The sequence below is a fragment of the Echinops telfairi genome, unplaced genomic scaffold (assembly GCF_000313985.2).
Source record: "Echinops telfairi isolate 266 unplaced genomic scaffold, ASM31398v2 ScPeMD7_7458;HRSCAF=8496, whole genome shotgun sequence".
Classification (NCBI taxonomy): Eukaryota; Metazoa; Chordata; class Mammalia; order Afrosoricida; family Tenrecidae; genus Echinops; species Echinops telfairi.
Genome location: NW_022111358.1, coordinates 48,132,453 through 48,146,879, shown reverse-complemented (window position 1 = coordinate 48,146,879; position 14,427 = coordinate 48,132,453). Strand labels below are relative to the sequence as shown.

General features: G+C 62.0%; 2 protein-coding genes across 2 annotated transcripts in view; one reads left to right on the top strand and one right to left on the bottom strand.

Moving 5' to 3' along the window:
• The window catches only part of DNAH17 (dynein axonemal heavy chain 17), a 100,853-nt gene extending 95,803 nt beyond the window's left edge, over positions 1-5,050 (top strand). Inside the window, exons 73-78 of the mRNA XM_030888141.2 lie at positions 2,208-2,387; positions 2,699-2,881; positions 3,151-3,333; positions 3,537-3,680; positions 3,924-4,149; positions 4,691-5,050. Coding sequence (XP_030744001.2) covers positions 2,208-2,387; positions 2,699-2,881; positions 3,151-3,333; positions 3,537-3,680; positions 3,924-4,149; positions 4,691-4,938 — 1,164 coding nt within the window. The 3' untranslated portion in view covers positions 4,939-5,050. The remainder of the gene's footprint in view (positions 1-2,207; positions 2,388-2,698; positions 2,882-3,150; positions 3,334-3,536; positions 3,681-3,923; positions 4,150-4,690) is intronic.
• The window catches only part of PGS1 (phosphatidylglycerophosphate synthase 1), a 14,855-nt gene continuing 4,843 nt past the window's right edge, over positions 4,416-14,427 (bottom strand). The window contains exons 3-10 of the mRNA XM_045299517.1: positions 13,598-13,675; positions 12,654-12,753; positions 12,129-12,318; positions 11,716-11,894; positions 10,291-10,812; positions 8,364-8,512; positions 5,914-6,039; positions 4,416-4,783 (exon numbers count right to left, since the gene is read on the bottom strand). Of these exons, the coding sequence (XP_045155452.1) occupies positions 5,920-6,039; positions 8,364-8,512; positions 10,291-10,812; positions 11,716-11,894; positions 12,129-12,318; positions 12,654-12,753; positions 13,598-13,675 (1,338 nt within the window). The 3' untranslated portion in view covers positions 4,416-4,783; positions 5,914-5,919. The remainder of the gene's footprint in view (positions 4,784-5,913; positions 6,040-8,363; positions 8,513-10,290; positions 10,813-11,715; positions 11,895-12,128; positions 12,319-12,653; positions 12,754-13,597; positions 13,676-14,427) is intronic.

Below are 14,427 nucleotides of genomic sequence, written 5' to 3'. Positions count from 1 at the left end.
CTTGCATGCACTGTTATTCATGTAATTTTTTTTGGCAAGAAAAATAGGCCCAGCAAACATTTTCCAACTCCATCACTCTACCCTTATAATTCAGTGCCATTGGTTACACTGTCCATGTTGTACGCCGCTATTGACAGTCTCCTCTACATTACTCCACCACCAGTAACATCAACTCAGTGCTCCTAAGCAACAGCTCTTTCTCTTTAAGTAACCATGGTCACCACTGGTCAAGTTGGCCGCCCTTTTTCCTTTTCAGTCGTTTTCTTGATACAGTGTTCACATATCATACACTTCCATGGTTAAACTGCTTCTAAAACGACTTACGTATACATCATCACATCGTTCTAGTGCCCCCTTCCCGTTTCCGCATTCACTGTTTGCTCCCCAGACCCCTCACCCGCCCCACCTCCCACCCTCCTCCACATCCCTGGTCAGCCACTGCCTCAGGTACGGTCTCTGTGCATCCACTCCTTCTGTGCTGCGCAGACTGGAAACCCGACAGAAACGGTAACAAGCAAAAAAGCAGGAAGAAAATAATAATATAAAGATAAAAATACAAGTAAAGATTAAGAAAGAAAAGACTACCATCAACATTTTAAAAGCCGGAGGAAAATGTTTGTCACGGAACAAGCGAGGAACACTTGCACCTAGCGCAGTTCAGAGTGGGTCGGGGGAGGTTAGCTGACCGAGTGTCTGATTCACCACCACCAAGTGTGCAGTCACCTCCGCCGGGTCCTCACGCTGCTCCAGTCCCTGGCCTGAGGTCCGAGGGGACCTGCCGGTGGCTTCAGCTGACCAGACACTCTGCAGGTGGGTTTTGGGCTCCCACTGCCCGCCATAGCCTTCTCATAGCCTTCTACAAACTGGGTGTTCACAGTATAAGCTCTGGTACTTCTCCCTGGGTCATATTTGGATTTTGGGATGGTCGTCTTTGGATCCCACAGGCCGGGCTGCTTCGTCTGTGTGGGCTTGGTCGACGCCTCGCCCAGACTTGTTTGGATACACGCTTCTAGGACCTGGACACTATTCCCTTTGGTTGCTAGCTTGGCAACAACATGATGCCCTTCTTGAGCGGCTGGTCTCTCCTGACAACACATCCCAAAGACAGGAAAACCAAGTCTCGCCGTCCTGGCCTCCAAGGAGCATTTTGGCTGTACTTCTTCCAAGACAGATTGGCTTGTTTGGGCAGTCCACGGTACTTTGAATCTCCTCCCCCAGCACCATGACTCGGATGCATTGATTCTTCCTCGGTCTTCCTTATTCGATGTCCAAACTTCACTTTGGACACCTGTTGACAGCCAGGCATCGCGGATGTGAAAAAATGAACGATGAAAAAAATCACTGCCACCGGGTCGATGGCAACACATAACGACCCCGTTGGACAGGGCAAAACTGCCCCGTGTCCCTGCCTCTTCACTGAAGGAGAAAGCCCGGTCTTTCCCGAGAGCCCGACCCACCCGCCGCATCAGCGCTCCATTGTGGGTGCTCCTCACCCCAGGGCCATCTGAGGGCAGTTTCCATGAGAAACCAGGAGGCCCCCACCTGGTCCTGACCCGCCTCCTCCAACTGCTTCCTGATGCCTAATCACAAAACAGTCTTTGCAGGGCCCCATTCTGCAATCGAGCACGTAAAATGACTGCGCTGACCGGCTGGCCGCCCAGGACGCTCAGTGCTTAGGGATGGACCAAAGGACCACTATCAGGGCGTCCAAAAGTTTCCTGACCTTGATGGGTGCGACTTAAGCTGATAGTGTCAATTTTTAACTTTTTCACTTTATTCATTCCATTCTCCCAAGCACTTCTGAGGTCCCCTGGGATGTGCCACAACCTGTGATATGTACTGATACACAACAGTGGTTGTTAGGGACCACTGGGTCCGGTTCAACTCTACGTACAACGGAAGGAAAGACGGCCTGGGCCTGCATCGTCCTCACACTCTGACTGACTGACAGGGCCCTACAACAAATAAATACGGAAAGGGCAGCTCATATACTCAAGACACACAGGCAGCAGAGTATTCTTAACTCAGGAAACAAGCTGAGTTTAGAGGGCGTCGGCCAAGGAGGCACGTCCTAAGACGCCAGACTGGCAGGCCGGTGTCATGTCGGAGTGCATGGGGGCTCTGAAAATGGGGCCGGGCACACTGCCACAGTGAGGCTGCCGGCGGGGATAGGGTCCCTCTCTCCTGACAGCACGCCCCGCCCCCAGGTACCCTGGGACGACCTCCGCTACCTGTTTGGGGAGATCATGTATGGGGGCCACATCACGGACGACTGGGACCGCCGGCTCTGCCGGACGTACCTGGCTGAGTACATCCGGGCAGAGATGCTGGAGGGTGAGGTCCACTTGGCCCCCGGCTTCCAGACACCCCCCAACCTGGACTACAAGGTGAGGAGAGCGGCCCTGGCAGGGGGGTGGCAGGCAGCAGATCAGACAGGATGTCACTCCTGACAGCACCTGTCCAAGGGTCCAACGCCCACAGCCACAGCAGCCCCGAGAGGGATTCCAAGGCTGGCCATCTGAATGGGAACAGGCTGCCTCCACACAACCCTCAGAGCCACCAGAGGACCCCAAATAGGACCTCACAGAGAGGAGGGGCGCAGAGGACCTGCAGGCAGAGCGTGGGTAGAAGGTTCGGGTTCTGAGCACACAGGCTGCTGAGTAAGCCCGCTGGCTCACGGGCCGGCCCCGGTCTCCAGGGTTACCACGAGTACATCAATGAGAACCTGCCCCCGGAGAGCCCCTATCTGTACGGCCTGCACCCCAATGCAGAGATCGGCTTCCTGACGGTTACCTCGGAGAAGCTGTTCCGCACTGTCCTGGAGATGCAGCCCAAGGAGACAGATTCAGCTGGGGGCACAGGCATCTCCCGGGAGGAGAAAGTAAGCTCTGGGACCCCTGCCCTGAACCGCAGGCCCCTAGGAGCCAGGGGGTTGTCAAGACACGGTATCAGTGCGGGAAGGCACAGTGCTCACCGTAGGGCACTCTTGCATCACTAGCCGCTGAGCACCAGCCCCAGAGCCCAGGCGGGGGAGGGGGGGGGGGCGGAGTGCTCTGAGCGGCGGGCCTCCCCAGGTGAAGGTGGCCCCGGAGCCCAGGGGTTCAGGGGGTGGGGGGGCCGGTCCCTGCTCTGAGCGGCGGGCCTCCCCAGGTGAAGGCCGTCCTGGATGACATCCTGGAGAAGATCCCCGAGATGTTCAACATGGTGGAGATCATGGCGAAGGCGGTGGAGAAGACGCCCTACGTGGTGGTGGCCTTCCAGGAGTGCGAGCGGATGAACATCCTGACCAATGAGATGCGCCGCTCGCTCAAGGAGCTCAACTTGGGGCTGAAGGTCAGTGACAGAACGGCCGGCCAGACCCACGCCACTGGGGCTTTGACCCCTCAGCGAGTTGCCACCCCCCCTCACCCCAGCCTGGCATCCCAGACACCTGGAGCCAGCCACTGGGACAGCCATTGCAGTCCTGAATGCGGCGGGAACTGTGGGCGTGATGCCTGGGGGCTCCAGGAGCAAGGCAAGGGTGCTGTGTGTTCCAGGGAGAGCTGACCATCACGACTGACATGGAGGACTTGTCCACGGCCCTCTTCTACGACACTGTGCCCGACACGTGGGTGGCCCGGGCCTACCCCTCCATGATGGGCCTGGGGGCCTGGTACGCAGACCTGCTGCTCCGGATCAGGGTAAGGATGCTCCCTCGGGGGAGTGGCTTCCCTCTGTCCTGTAGCTGAACGGGTTTGTGCACACCACACTAAGGGGCCCCCAACGCCCACCCAATCCGAGATCACAACAGCGAGGACCCTGCGTTGGCTGAAAGGCCCGGTGACAAAGGCAGAAGTCCCTCTTGGGCTCCTACTTTACCCTCACTGACCCGCTCCTCCCTTCTTAACCCCTGCCCTCGACCACAACGCCCCCGTTTCCTCCAGGAGCTGGAGGCATGGACGACAGACTTCGCACTGCCCACCACGGTGTGGCTAGCAGGCTTCTTCAACCCGCAGTCCTTCCTCACGGCCATCATGCAGTCCATGGCCCGGAAGAACGAGTGGCCCCTGGACAAGATGTGTCTGTCTGTGGAGGTGACCAAGAAGAACCGGGAGGACGTGACAGCACCTCCCCGAGAGGGCTCCTACGTGTACGGGCTCTTCATGGAGGGTGAGTGTGAGCAGTGCTTTGGGGCCCAAGGGGGTGAAGAGGCCGCCACCTTCCAATCCTGCCCCGGCCTAGCTCCTGCCCTCTGGGTGGCTGAGATCCCGGCCATGGGGAAGAAGTGGCCCCTCTGTCTCGGAGCAGGCCTATGTCGCTGCTGACCTCAGGCTTGTCTGGGGCTGTGGGTAAGGCAGGGGAAAGGGGGACATGGAAGACCCTGCCTCTTAGCAGACACCCTGCCCTGGTCCCCCCTCAACAGAGTAAGCCCAGGCGGCCATTCTTGTGTTTATTGAGGTTAGATGGAATGCCGCATATCCTTAAATAGGGTGCAGGGGACAGTGGGCACGCTAGCAGCAGGTGGGTTCCACGGAGCATGCAGCGCCTGGGCTGCACAGGGACAGGCAGGGTGGAGGTGGCACACGGGGCCCGAGGTGGGGCTCAGAGCAAGCTGTCTTCAGCACTGGGGGCAGCCATGCGACGCCATCAGCAGGGCCTGGGCAGGACCGCGTCTGCCAGGGGCCTCTGAAGTGCCATGCTGCCCCCGCAGGCGCTCGCTGGGACACACAGACTGGCGTCATCGCAGAGGCGCGGCTGAAAGAGCTGACCCCGGCCATGCCCGTCATCTTCATCAAGGCCATCCCTGTGGACCGCATGGACACCAAGAACATGTATGAGTGCCCCGTGTACAAGACGCGCGTCCGCGGGCCCACCTACGTGTGGACGTTCAACCTCAAGACCAAGGAGAAGGCGGCCAAGTGGGTGCTAGCGGCCGTGGCCCTGCTCCTGCAGGTCTGAGCCTTGGGGCCACCATGCTCCCCTCAGATGCTAGCAGAAACCCCCACATTTGGAGACACTGGACGGGGCACATGGGTGAAATGGCAAATTAAACACGGGTCCCCTGCTCTGATTTGCGTGACTTATGTGGCCCTCACTGGCTTGGTGGCAGGTGGGCGGTCTAAGAACTGCCAAGACCCAGGACCGCCCTCAGCCCCTTCCTTGAGCTCCACGCAGACAGCTCACAGGGGGGCTCCAGCTGGGGAGGTTGGGGCGCCTCACTGAAGCCCTGGGCTTCTGGCAGGAGCTTGCTGTGCCTGGGGCAGCTGTTCACACCCCACCTTTGCTAGCCTGTGGGTACAGAAGGGCCACAACCGGTCCCTCAGCACGAGAGGAGCACAGTGATACCCCCCCCCCCTCGATAAGCAGCACACAAGCACCTTGAGGGCTGCCTACACTGCACCCATGTTCAACTGGTGCTCACTTCAAGGCCCGGCTCCCTCAGCTGAGGCTGAGAGGCGGGTAGCCGCTCAGAGAGCACTGAACAGTCCCGCACCTGGCCTCCCTACAGAAAGGCAGGATTGCACAAAGTGGCCTGGTAATAAGGCTGCCACCTCCTGGCCAGGAAGGGTCACTGCAGCCCAGGTGCCCAGAGCCATGTACCCTAACTCCTGAGACCCACCCGGGTGAGGAGGCTGATTAATGGGGTGTCAGAGAGCCTGGGGGGCTAGCAGAAACCAGGTGGCCCACTGGTAGCCTCTGAAGACAGAATGGAGCGGGCCTGCCCTCACTGTCCTGCAGGACTGAGCCATGGTGGCCAGCAGAACAGGAACAGTTTGGTAGAACCCTGAATAGGGCCCAGTGAGCCCCCCCAGAGCTGGGCGTGGCTCCCACTACACCACTGAGCCCGGGTACCCAGTGCTGCTCTTCCCAGCAGGCTTTCCGCTGCCAACACCTGAACCAGACAGCATGTGAGGGTCGCTAGCTCTAACGCACCTGGACTCAGAAGAAGTTCTTAATCAGAGGTGTCACCATCTTCACCCACAGCTTCACCTGCCGGCTTGGCTGCTCAAAGGTGGCCGCTGACACGACACCTGAGCTCAGGTAGAGCTGCTCCTGCTCCTGAGGAAGGAGGACAGACAGGGTTAGAACCATCAGGAATGGGGACACGGCCCTCAACTTCAGACCAGGCGCAGGAAACCACCCATCTGGCAGGGCCGCCCGGCCCAGAGAGCAGTAGGCACGATGGGGCAGGGCCAGCCTCACCTGGGTACTCCGGGCTGGCTGACGGAGTGTCAGGGAGCCCAGGGCTTCCAGGGGGTGGGGGCCTGCCATGCCATCAGAAACCAGGCAGCCTGACGGTGGGCATGCTGAGGCAAAGCTAGCCAGTGTCTCAGCTCCCGTGACGGGATCCGCACGGAGCAGGCACGGAGAGCTGAAGCAACGGCTCTCGTGAAACACATGTAGAACAAGCACACCCCCAGCCAGGCCGGCAGCACCGTGCCAAGTCCTAACCTCGTGTCCCTCAGCCATTAACCAAGGCTGCTGGGATGGACAGTGTCACTTCACGGTGGCTCTGGGGCTTCAAACGTGCATCGCCCTTCCACCCGGTTTCCCACCAACTTCTCGAAGCCCTACACATTGACCACAATTGACCGTTTGAAAAACAAAAGCCTCACCCACCCACGAGATGCACGCGGGATCTAAGAGGAGACCGAGCTCTGTCCTGGCTGACCAGGGCACCTGAGGGAGCTCACCTGTCTTGGCAGCAGCCCCTCGGTGAAGGCGAGGGGCTAGGTGGGAGAGGCAGGCATGGGGGCACACACACGGGGCCTCCTGCCCACCCCCCAATCCAAATTTGAGGAAGAGGAGGCCTCCCTGTCCACAGGCAGCCAGGGTGCGAACAGCCGGCGCCTTCTCTCCATCAGAAGGAAGCCCCCTCCCCCCCCCTTGACTCTCAGCCCCTGTCACCAGGCAGGGCGAGTGGCTTCAGAAAACAGAAGTGACCGTGGGATTTTCCAGGAACTTCTGCCCGCCCTGTCGGAAGCTCAGAGGGGCTGCTGCCTCGCTCTGGGGGGCAAAGCCCTACAGAGGCCAGCTTTCTTTCTGCCGGCAGCCACAGGGCGTCCCACAGCTACACCGCGCTGGACCGGCAGACCCTGACTCGGATGCCCCTTGTCTGCACACTTCTAGCTGGGTGAAGGTGGGTGGGCGGGCGTCCTGCCAACGGCAGGCGGGGGTGCACCATGGGAACAGTGAGCACAGGACCCACTCTGGGACACAACAGGACCAGTCCCCAGTCTTTCCCACCACGGCCGATCACACCCACGGCTGGCCACACACACACACACACACCCCAGGGCCCAGGGCAGAGTCCTGGCGCATTTGCCCAAGTTGCTCAGCGTGGTATTCCCACCGAGCTGCAGCCCAGCCCTCGATGCAATTACCAGAACACTTGGGGTCCTCAGCGACTCCCCGCCGGGCGGAGAGGAAGTCAGCTGACTGGGGTGACAATGCAGCTCAAGGGGCATTTTGTGGGTCACAAGTGGTAAACTGCACTCCCCCCCTCAACCCCAAATAAAGCCAGGGAGGGACAGTGCTCTGATACAGAGATGGCAGAGTTCAGGGCTCACTGGGACCTGCTGTGGCTGCAGGGCCTTGGGCACTCCAGCGGAGGCTTGCCCGAAACACAAACACACCAACGGGGCCATCGAGAAGCAATTGTGCACCTCACAGGCGCACAGACCCACACGTCTGTGAGCACCAGGGGCTATAGGTCCTCCACAGGCCTGCCCACCCGATCATCCCTGAGGAGGCAGGCAGAGCCCGGGCAGAGGGCTGCAGCTCACCCCTCACAAGGGGGAGGAGGAGTGGCCAGGGGCCATGGAGGCCTGTAGCAGACCCCATGCAGGAAGGGAGCTGCAAGAGAAGTGGGTCACCGCTGGCACCACACAAGGTACAGCCCGTGACTTCCTGGCAGTGCAGCCTGGCTACGGACAGGAGTCCCACTCACTGAGAGCAGGGCCGAGGACAACGGCTGTTGAGCACTTCCTCCTGGCAACAAAGGCTGCGGCCATTGCGCAACGCCAATCCACAGACGCAGACTCGCAGCACTGGCAGTCGCTGGCTGGGGCTGTGCTCTGGCTGCCTGTTGTCACCCTCTGCCCTCCTAGGGAGGCGGGGGGGGGGGCAATCCTGGCGAGCACACAGACGCAGTCACATGGAGAGCCCTACAGGTCCCGCCGCACGCACGCTGCCCAGGAGGGACCAGTCCCTCCCTGGAGAAGGGCCTCCAGCTTAGAAAGTAGAGTCGTCGAACAAGAGGAAGGCCTCCACAAGACGGACGGGCCCATGGCTGCTGCCCGGGCTTAGGACACGCGGCCGGAGGGCGGCTCACACACTCCCCAGCAGCCCCTCCTGGAACCCCCGCCCTGGGGCCCACCCACCTGGTGGAGCTGCTGCTGCAGGGTGGGGCTCTCTGTCACAATGGCAATCTGGGCCTCCAGGTCCCGGTGAACTGACCTGTACCCAAAATTAGGAGAGCCAATCAGCGTGAGGCAGGGCAGGCTGCTCCCTGCCAGGTAGAGCCAGAGGCCTGCAGGGAAAAGGAGACGGGCGACACGGGTGAGCACACAGCTGCCAGGTCTCCCGCCACCGCCGCATCTACCTAGAGAGCCGAGCCTGCGGGGAGCTGAGCCACCCTGGGCTGCCAGGAGGGACCACAGAAGGTGGCTCTCAGGGCCTGTGACACCTGTGCTGGGCTTGCCACGGCCCCTCCTCAGAGAGCACAGGCCTCCTGGCCAGGCCCTACAGCTGGCTAGCCCCAGTACTCTCTCTGGGAGAGCTGGTGGGCAGCAGCCCCACACCTGGCCCAGGCGCTCATTGCCCACGGGCCCACAGGCCCCGGCACTGCTCAGCCTGAGCTCGTGGAAACCGCAGAAACACACCCAGGCTCTTCCACGACCCCTCCCTCCGGAACCCCCCAAACTGGACCTCCACCCCCACCGCTGGGTGCTTGGCCTTCTCTCCTAAGGGTCCTGCCAGGATGCAGCCCTCTCCTGCCCTCTGCCCAGCCTGACACACCCGGCCTCACCCGAGGGGACCTGCACTCAGGTCCCCAGACAGCAGTTGTTCCAGGCTAGGCTCAGAGGGTGCAGCTCCAACCTGCTCCTGTCCCGCTCTCTGCCCCCACTCCACCCCGGGCCACATCCAAGCCCCAGCCATGGGCAGCCTGGCCCCTCAATGCTCACCCTTTCCAGGGGCCCACAGAGTAGCCACCCCCCACCCCCACCCCTGACCTGCTCCCACATCTCCAAACAGACGAACCCACTCTTGCTTACTGCCCAGCTCCACCTGGATCACCCAACTTCAAACACCGATGCCCTCACAAGAACGTAGGGGGCACTAGGCCAGGGTCTGGTGGGGAAGCCAGCATAGCCACACCTGCCTGTTTGGGACAGCCCATCAGAGGCTGTCACCATCTCCATGCCCACTGGGGCCCAGCCCCTCTCCTGACAAGAGCCTGGCTCACAGGTCACCTCCCAGGTCCCAGCCAGAGCCCTCCATTGGCTAGGACCCTGGCGGCTGCTCCCTGCCTGGCGTGGGTCAACAGCACCAGCAGCTACTTCCTGGTCAGAGTGGAGCCACCAGTGGAGTGGAACAGGCGCCTGGACACGGGCCACCCCTCCCTGTGCCCCGGCCCTCCGCTGTCCCCCTCCGTGAGGACAGTGCTCAGTGGACAAGCTGGCCCTTGTGCAGCGCTACAGCGTCCTAAAGCTCCCAAGGTAGAGGACAGCACTGCCCCCTGGAGGCCTGGCCAGCTCCTTCCCACCCCCGCCCGACGGCCACTGCATCGAGGACCCTGCCTCACACTCACTGTAAGGGCCCACCCCCACCCCCACCCCCGTCTCAAGCCACTGTACAAGGACACCCCACACACACACTGCATGTTCATAACACAAGAACTGCCCCCCTGCTCATGCATCCATGTGCCCCTCTCCAACTCCTGGCCCACAGGACAAGGCCCTCCTCCTGCCTCTCCTACATGCCCTTGAACATGGGTCTGCCACACCACCCTCCCCCAGCCCAGCATGACCACGGACTCTAGGGACAGGGCCCTGGTAGCCCCATGGTATAGCAGGTGGCTGGGTGGGAGGTCAACAGGCTCTGGGTGGGCAGCAGACTCCCGGGGGTGGGGGGAGTTGTGAGGTCACACACGTACGTCTTGGCAGCAGACGGCAGGCTCGCTGGAGTGAGCTGCTCACCAAGAGGGTGGCTCCCAGCTGAGCCCTCACCTCCTGGCGCGGCTAAGACAGGGGGAGTGAGGACAGCCTGGTGGTCAGATGGCCCTCCTCCAGCCGGTGGCCAGCGTACCTTTGGCGTGAAAGGTCCAGCCAGGCCGCCAGTACTCCTGCAGACGCACACGCTCTTGCTGGCCCAGGCTGTGCACCTGGTGGAAGAACTGCCGCTCGATGTGGACATATGCCGCAGGGATGGCGCCAGCCACGCCCTTGGCCCCAAAGAAGCCATTCACCTCGGGCGAGGCCAGCAGGATGTGGTACTCGGGCCTCGTGCCCAGGACCAGGTCCATGTAGGCCTGCGTCAGGTTGAAGTAGCCTGTGGTCAGGCAGACGCGGGCGCCGCGCTCGGCCTCGGTAAGCAGGGTCTCGGTGACCACCTCGTCGATCTGGATCTTAAAGGGCTTCATCTGGATCAGCGGGTAGATCCAGGTGTCGGGCGCCGGCCTGCGGTCTCCGGCAGCTGCGGCGTCCCCCTGCGTCAGGAGGGAGTCGCCGTGGAAGGTCTGGGCATGCAGCAGCTGCTGGCGGGTCCGCGCCGAGTGGATCACATCCATGACTCTCTTGTTGGCGGCCTCACAGTACGCAGCCCGGTCACCTGCCGGGAGGGGGACAGGTGAGCCGAGGGCAGGCCCTCCAGAGCCCGACAGAAAATCCAAGCCTCTGACCAGCCTCCTCCAGGGCACCCCGTTGTCAGCAAATGCTTTCTGAGGGGCCCTGCCTCTTGGCCCAACGGGGAGTAGACGGTCAGCCGGAGGGCCTGGAGTTGAAAACTCAGGAGCAGGTGTGTGTGCAAAGGGGCCACGCTCCGTGGGAGGAGCCCCCCTCAGCAGCCCTCACAGAAGGGCTCGATCTGCTCCCGAAAGCGCAGCCCTCTCTGCTGGCACACAGGCTCCAGCTCCGACTCGGAGGGAACTGGGTCCCGCAGACCAATGCCATGGGAGTGCTCAGCCGGGGCTGCTCTGGGAGGCAGGTCTCCAGAGAGAACGGAGGCCCTACCCCGTCCCCCAGCTCTTCTGGGACAGTCACTCTGGGGTCAGTGGAAGAGGGCAGCTGACTGGGCCCTGTGTGGCCCTCCCCGACGCACAAAGAGCACAAAGACTTGCGAGAGGGGCACAAGTCTCTCTGAAGACATGAGGGGCTGAAGGACCTGCCTGCTGCCCCCAATACCAGAAGAGCTGTCCCAGGGGAAAGCAAGGTCCACCGCAGGGACAAGAAAGCTCCTGGGTCCCACGGGAACCCGAATGCCAGCACATGCTCCTTCCTGTTCTCAGGCCAAGGGAAGAGGGGGTCCCGCCTCTGCTCCCACCCCCAAGCCTGCATCTGGGCCCCCCTTCTCCCGAAGCCATCTGGTTCTCTTGAAGGCAAGCTGGGCAGACAGCCCCAATTCCCAGACTGGCAAAGGGTGACAGGCAGCCATGAGTCGCATCTGTCAGCCTCAGACACAGACTCAGCAGCAGTGAGGTGCTCCTACAAGAGAGTAGGGGTCCCTGGCCCCTACCTTTGTAGGGGTGCACCATCCCCTCCACCACGTGCACCGTGTCATCGCCCTGTAGCTGCAGGGACACGTCCCCCACGGCATCCACCAGCTCCGTGAAGAAGTCAGCGATCTCAGGGCAGTCCTGCAGGAAGACGTAGCGGTCCTGGCGGTTGGTGAAGTAGGAGTCACTCAGGTTTGCGCTGCAGGAGGAAGCGGGGGAGCCGTGAGGACCGGGCCAGGAGGGGCTCACACACTGCAGGCCTGGGGGCCCCCCTGAGGGATGTACAACAGGTGGGACAGTCCCCCCAGAAGGTGCTACTAGGGAATGCAGATTCCAATCCTGGCTCAAGGCTTTGTTCTGTCCTGCCTGACCCAGCGAGCATGCCCTCTGCCCGGGCCTCCCCACGGGGCTTCGAGGCAGCAGCGGGCCTCACCCGCTCAGGAGGACGCTGTTGTCGAACAGGTAGACCTTGATGTGCTGCAGCCCGATGGTCTCGTTGAAGCGCTCGGGCAGCAGGAGGCGGAGGAGGCCACGCAGGTTGGGGGTATGGAAGAGGGAGACGCGCACCTGCTCAGGGAACCTGCGGAGCAGCGGCAGCAGCATGGTTCGCGAGTTCTTCCTGCCTGGGGGCGGGGCACCGGGCTGTGAGCACCAGGCAGCACCTGGCCTCCGAGGGCAGACAGGCTCCCCCTCACCACTCAGGCCCCCTCTGCTCCGTGTGACCCTTCAGAGCAGTCTGCCCCACGGGTGGGTGCTGGGCCTGGGCCCCAGAGGCCACCCTGGACCCTAAGTAGGCAGCCAGCCCAAGGGACTCAAGGTCCAGGCCCAGCCCAGAGGTCAGTCAGGGCAGGACATTCTGCAGCCTAGGTCACTCTAGCGGGTGTCCAGTGGCTGCTATGGAAGGTGTCTGCCTGGGTGGTGCTCAGCCTGCCTGAGGGGCCGGGCGCACAGGCCTTACCTCTGGAGCCACGCGTGAAGTCTAAGAGGATGGAGACCCTGAGGTCCGAGGGCAGACTGGCGCGGAGGGACTTCTCCAGGGCGCTTTCCAGACAGTCCACCTGTCAACAGCAGGGGCAGGGCTGCATGACAAAAGCCAACCTACCTGTCAGCCCTGGTCCCCGGTGCCCAAACGAGAGCCCTTCCTGCTCAGACAGCCTGGCAACCATCGGAGAAGCCCCCAGTGCCCTCCCTGTGGCCTGGGGGACCCACAGGTCAAGGGCGGCCCCCCTAGTATGCTGGACCAAGCCGCTCTGGGACCCGCTGCTCTGACAGATGCTGACAAGGCAGTGCTCAGGCACCCACTCCATGCGCATGTACGCGCATGGATCGGGTCGGCACGTGGCCTCCCCAACACCTCCTGCTGAGCCCACAGCCTCTGCCTGCACTGGGCACATGCCACTCCCGGGCACATGTGGAGGGGATGGCCTATCCCACCTGCTGTGCTCACACTGGCCCCATGGAGAGGCAGCAGAGCCAGGGAGGCTGGGCTGCCTGCAGACTTGGCACCTGTCCCAGGTCCCTGGCATAGCCCGGGGGCCAACCCTGTCACCGCTGCTGTTCCCTGAGGGCTGGAACCACATGACCTTCACTACCATGTACTTGTTTTAAATCTCAGACACTTTGTGTCTCAAAGTCAACTTCGTGGGATTCCCTGCGTGGCACCTGACAAGGGTTAGACCATTTTGAAGGCAGAGCGCCAGGTTGAGCCCTGCACAGCGGGGCCCAGGGAGCCCTGGTGGGGATTGGGGGTGGCGGGATGGCAGGGATGCTGGCCCGAGCACCACCATCACCCTGTGCTGCTCTCTGGGGACAAGAACCAGCACTGGCAGGGACAGCGTACGGCAGCTGGGGCAGCCACATGGGGTCCAGGCCCTACCGCTGCCGGTGCCCCAAGACCCTTACCAGCTCCTGTTCCAAAGGGCCAGTCCCCAGGTAGAGGGACGCCATCACCACTCGCCTCCGGGCTGTCTTTATCTGCCCCTGAGAGAGGAGACACTGTGTCCACACGCGCTGCCACCTCCAGGGGCACCAAGCTCTCACCACCTGCTATGCCCTCAGTCCAGACACATGGGCATTTGTAGGCAGTGCAGCACAGCACGGCACGGCATGGCACACCACTCCTAACAGCCCACCCTTCCCTACAGACACTGCCCGGTCAGCCCTACCCGCCCCCACCCTCCCCTCAATGCAGTTTGACCACAGGCCCAACCCTGATGGCCATGGAACGAGGCTTTGGGGGCGTGGAGGCCGGCACAGTCCAGGCATGCCTAACTCATGCCAGCCTCGAGTGCTGCGTGTTCAGCACATGGTGAGAGACCAGGAAGGTACCAGGAGGCGGGAGGGAAGCCTCCAGGGAGGCCACTCCCCGTCTAGTTATTGAGAGTAGCTGCTTGGGAGGCAGGGAGGGTGAAGACAGAGAAGGGGATACTGCCCGGGGCTGGGAGGCAGGGCCGTGTCCATAGGCCAAGTGTTCAGGAGAGGGCCGGCCACAGGGGTGGTGGGCAGCGCCAGGCTGCCCTGTCTATCCAGGGCAGAATGGCACCAGGTGCACCCCTGACTTGGCCCATGCCAGTGCCATCTGCCAGAAGCCCGCCACAGGCCAACTGTACCTTCACCACAGCCAAGAGAGCTGCTTTGCAGGCCTGTCTGGATAGGACAGGCTGGATGAACAATCTGGAGGAGAAAACAACGGGACTGACAGTTCCGGGGGGACATGGGAGAGGGGGAGGAGG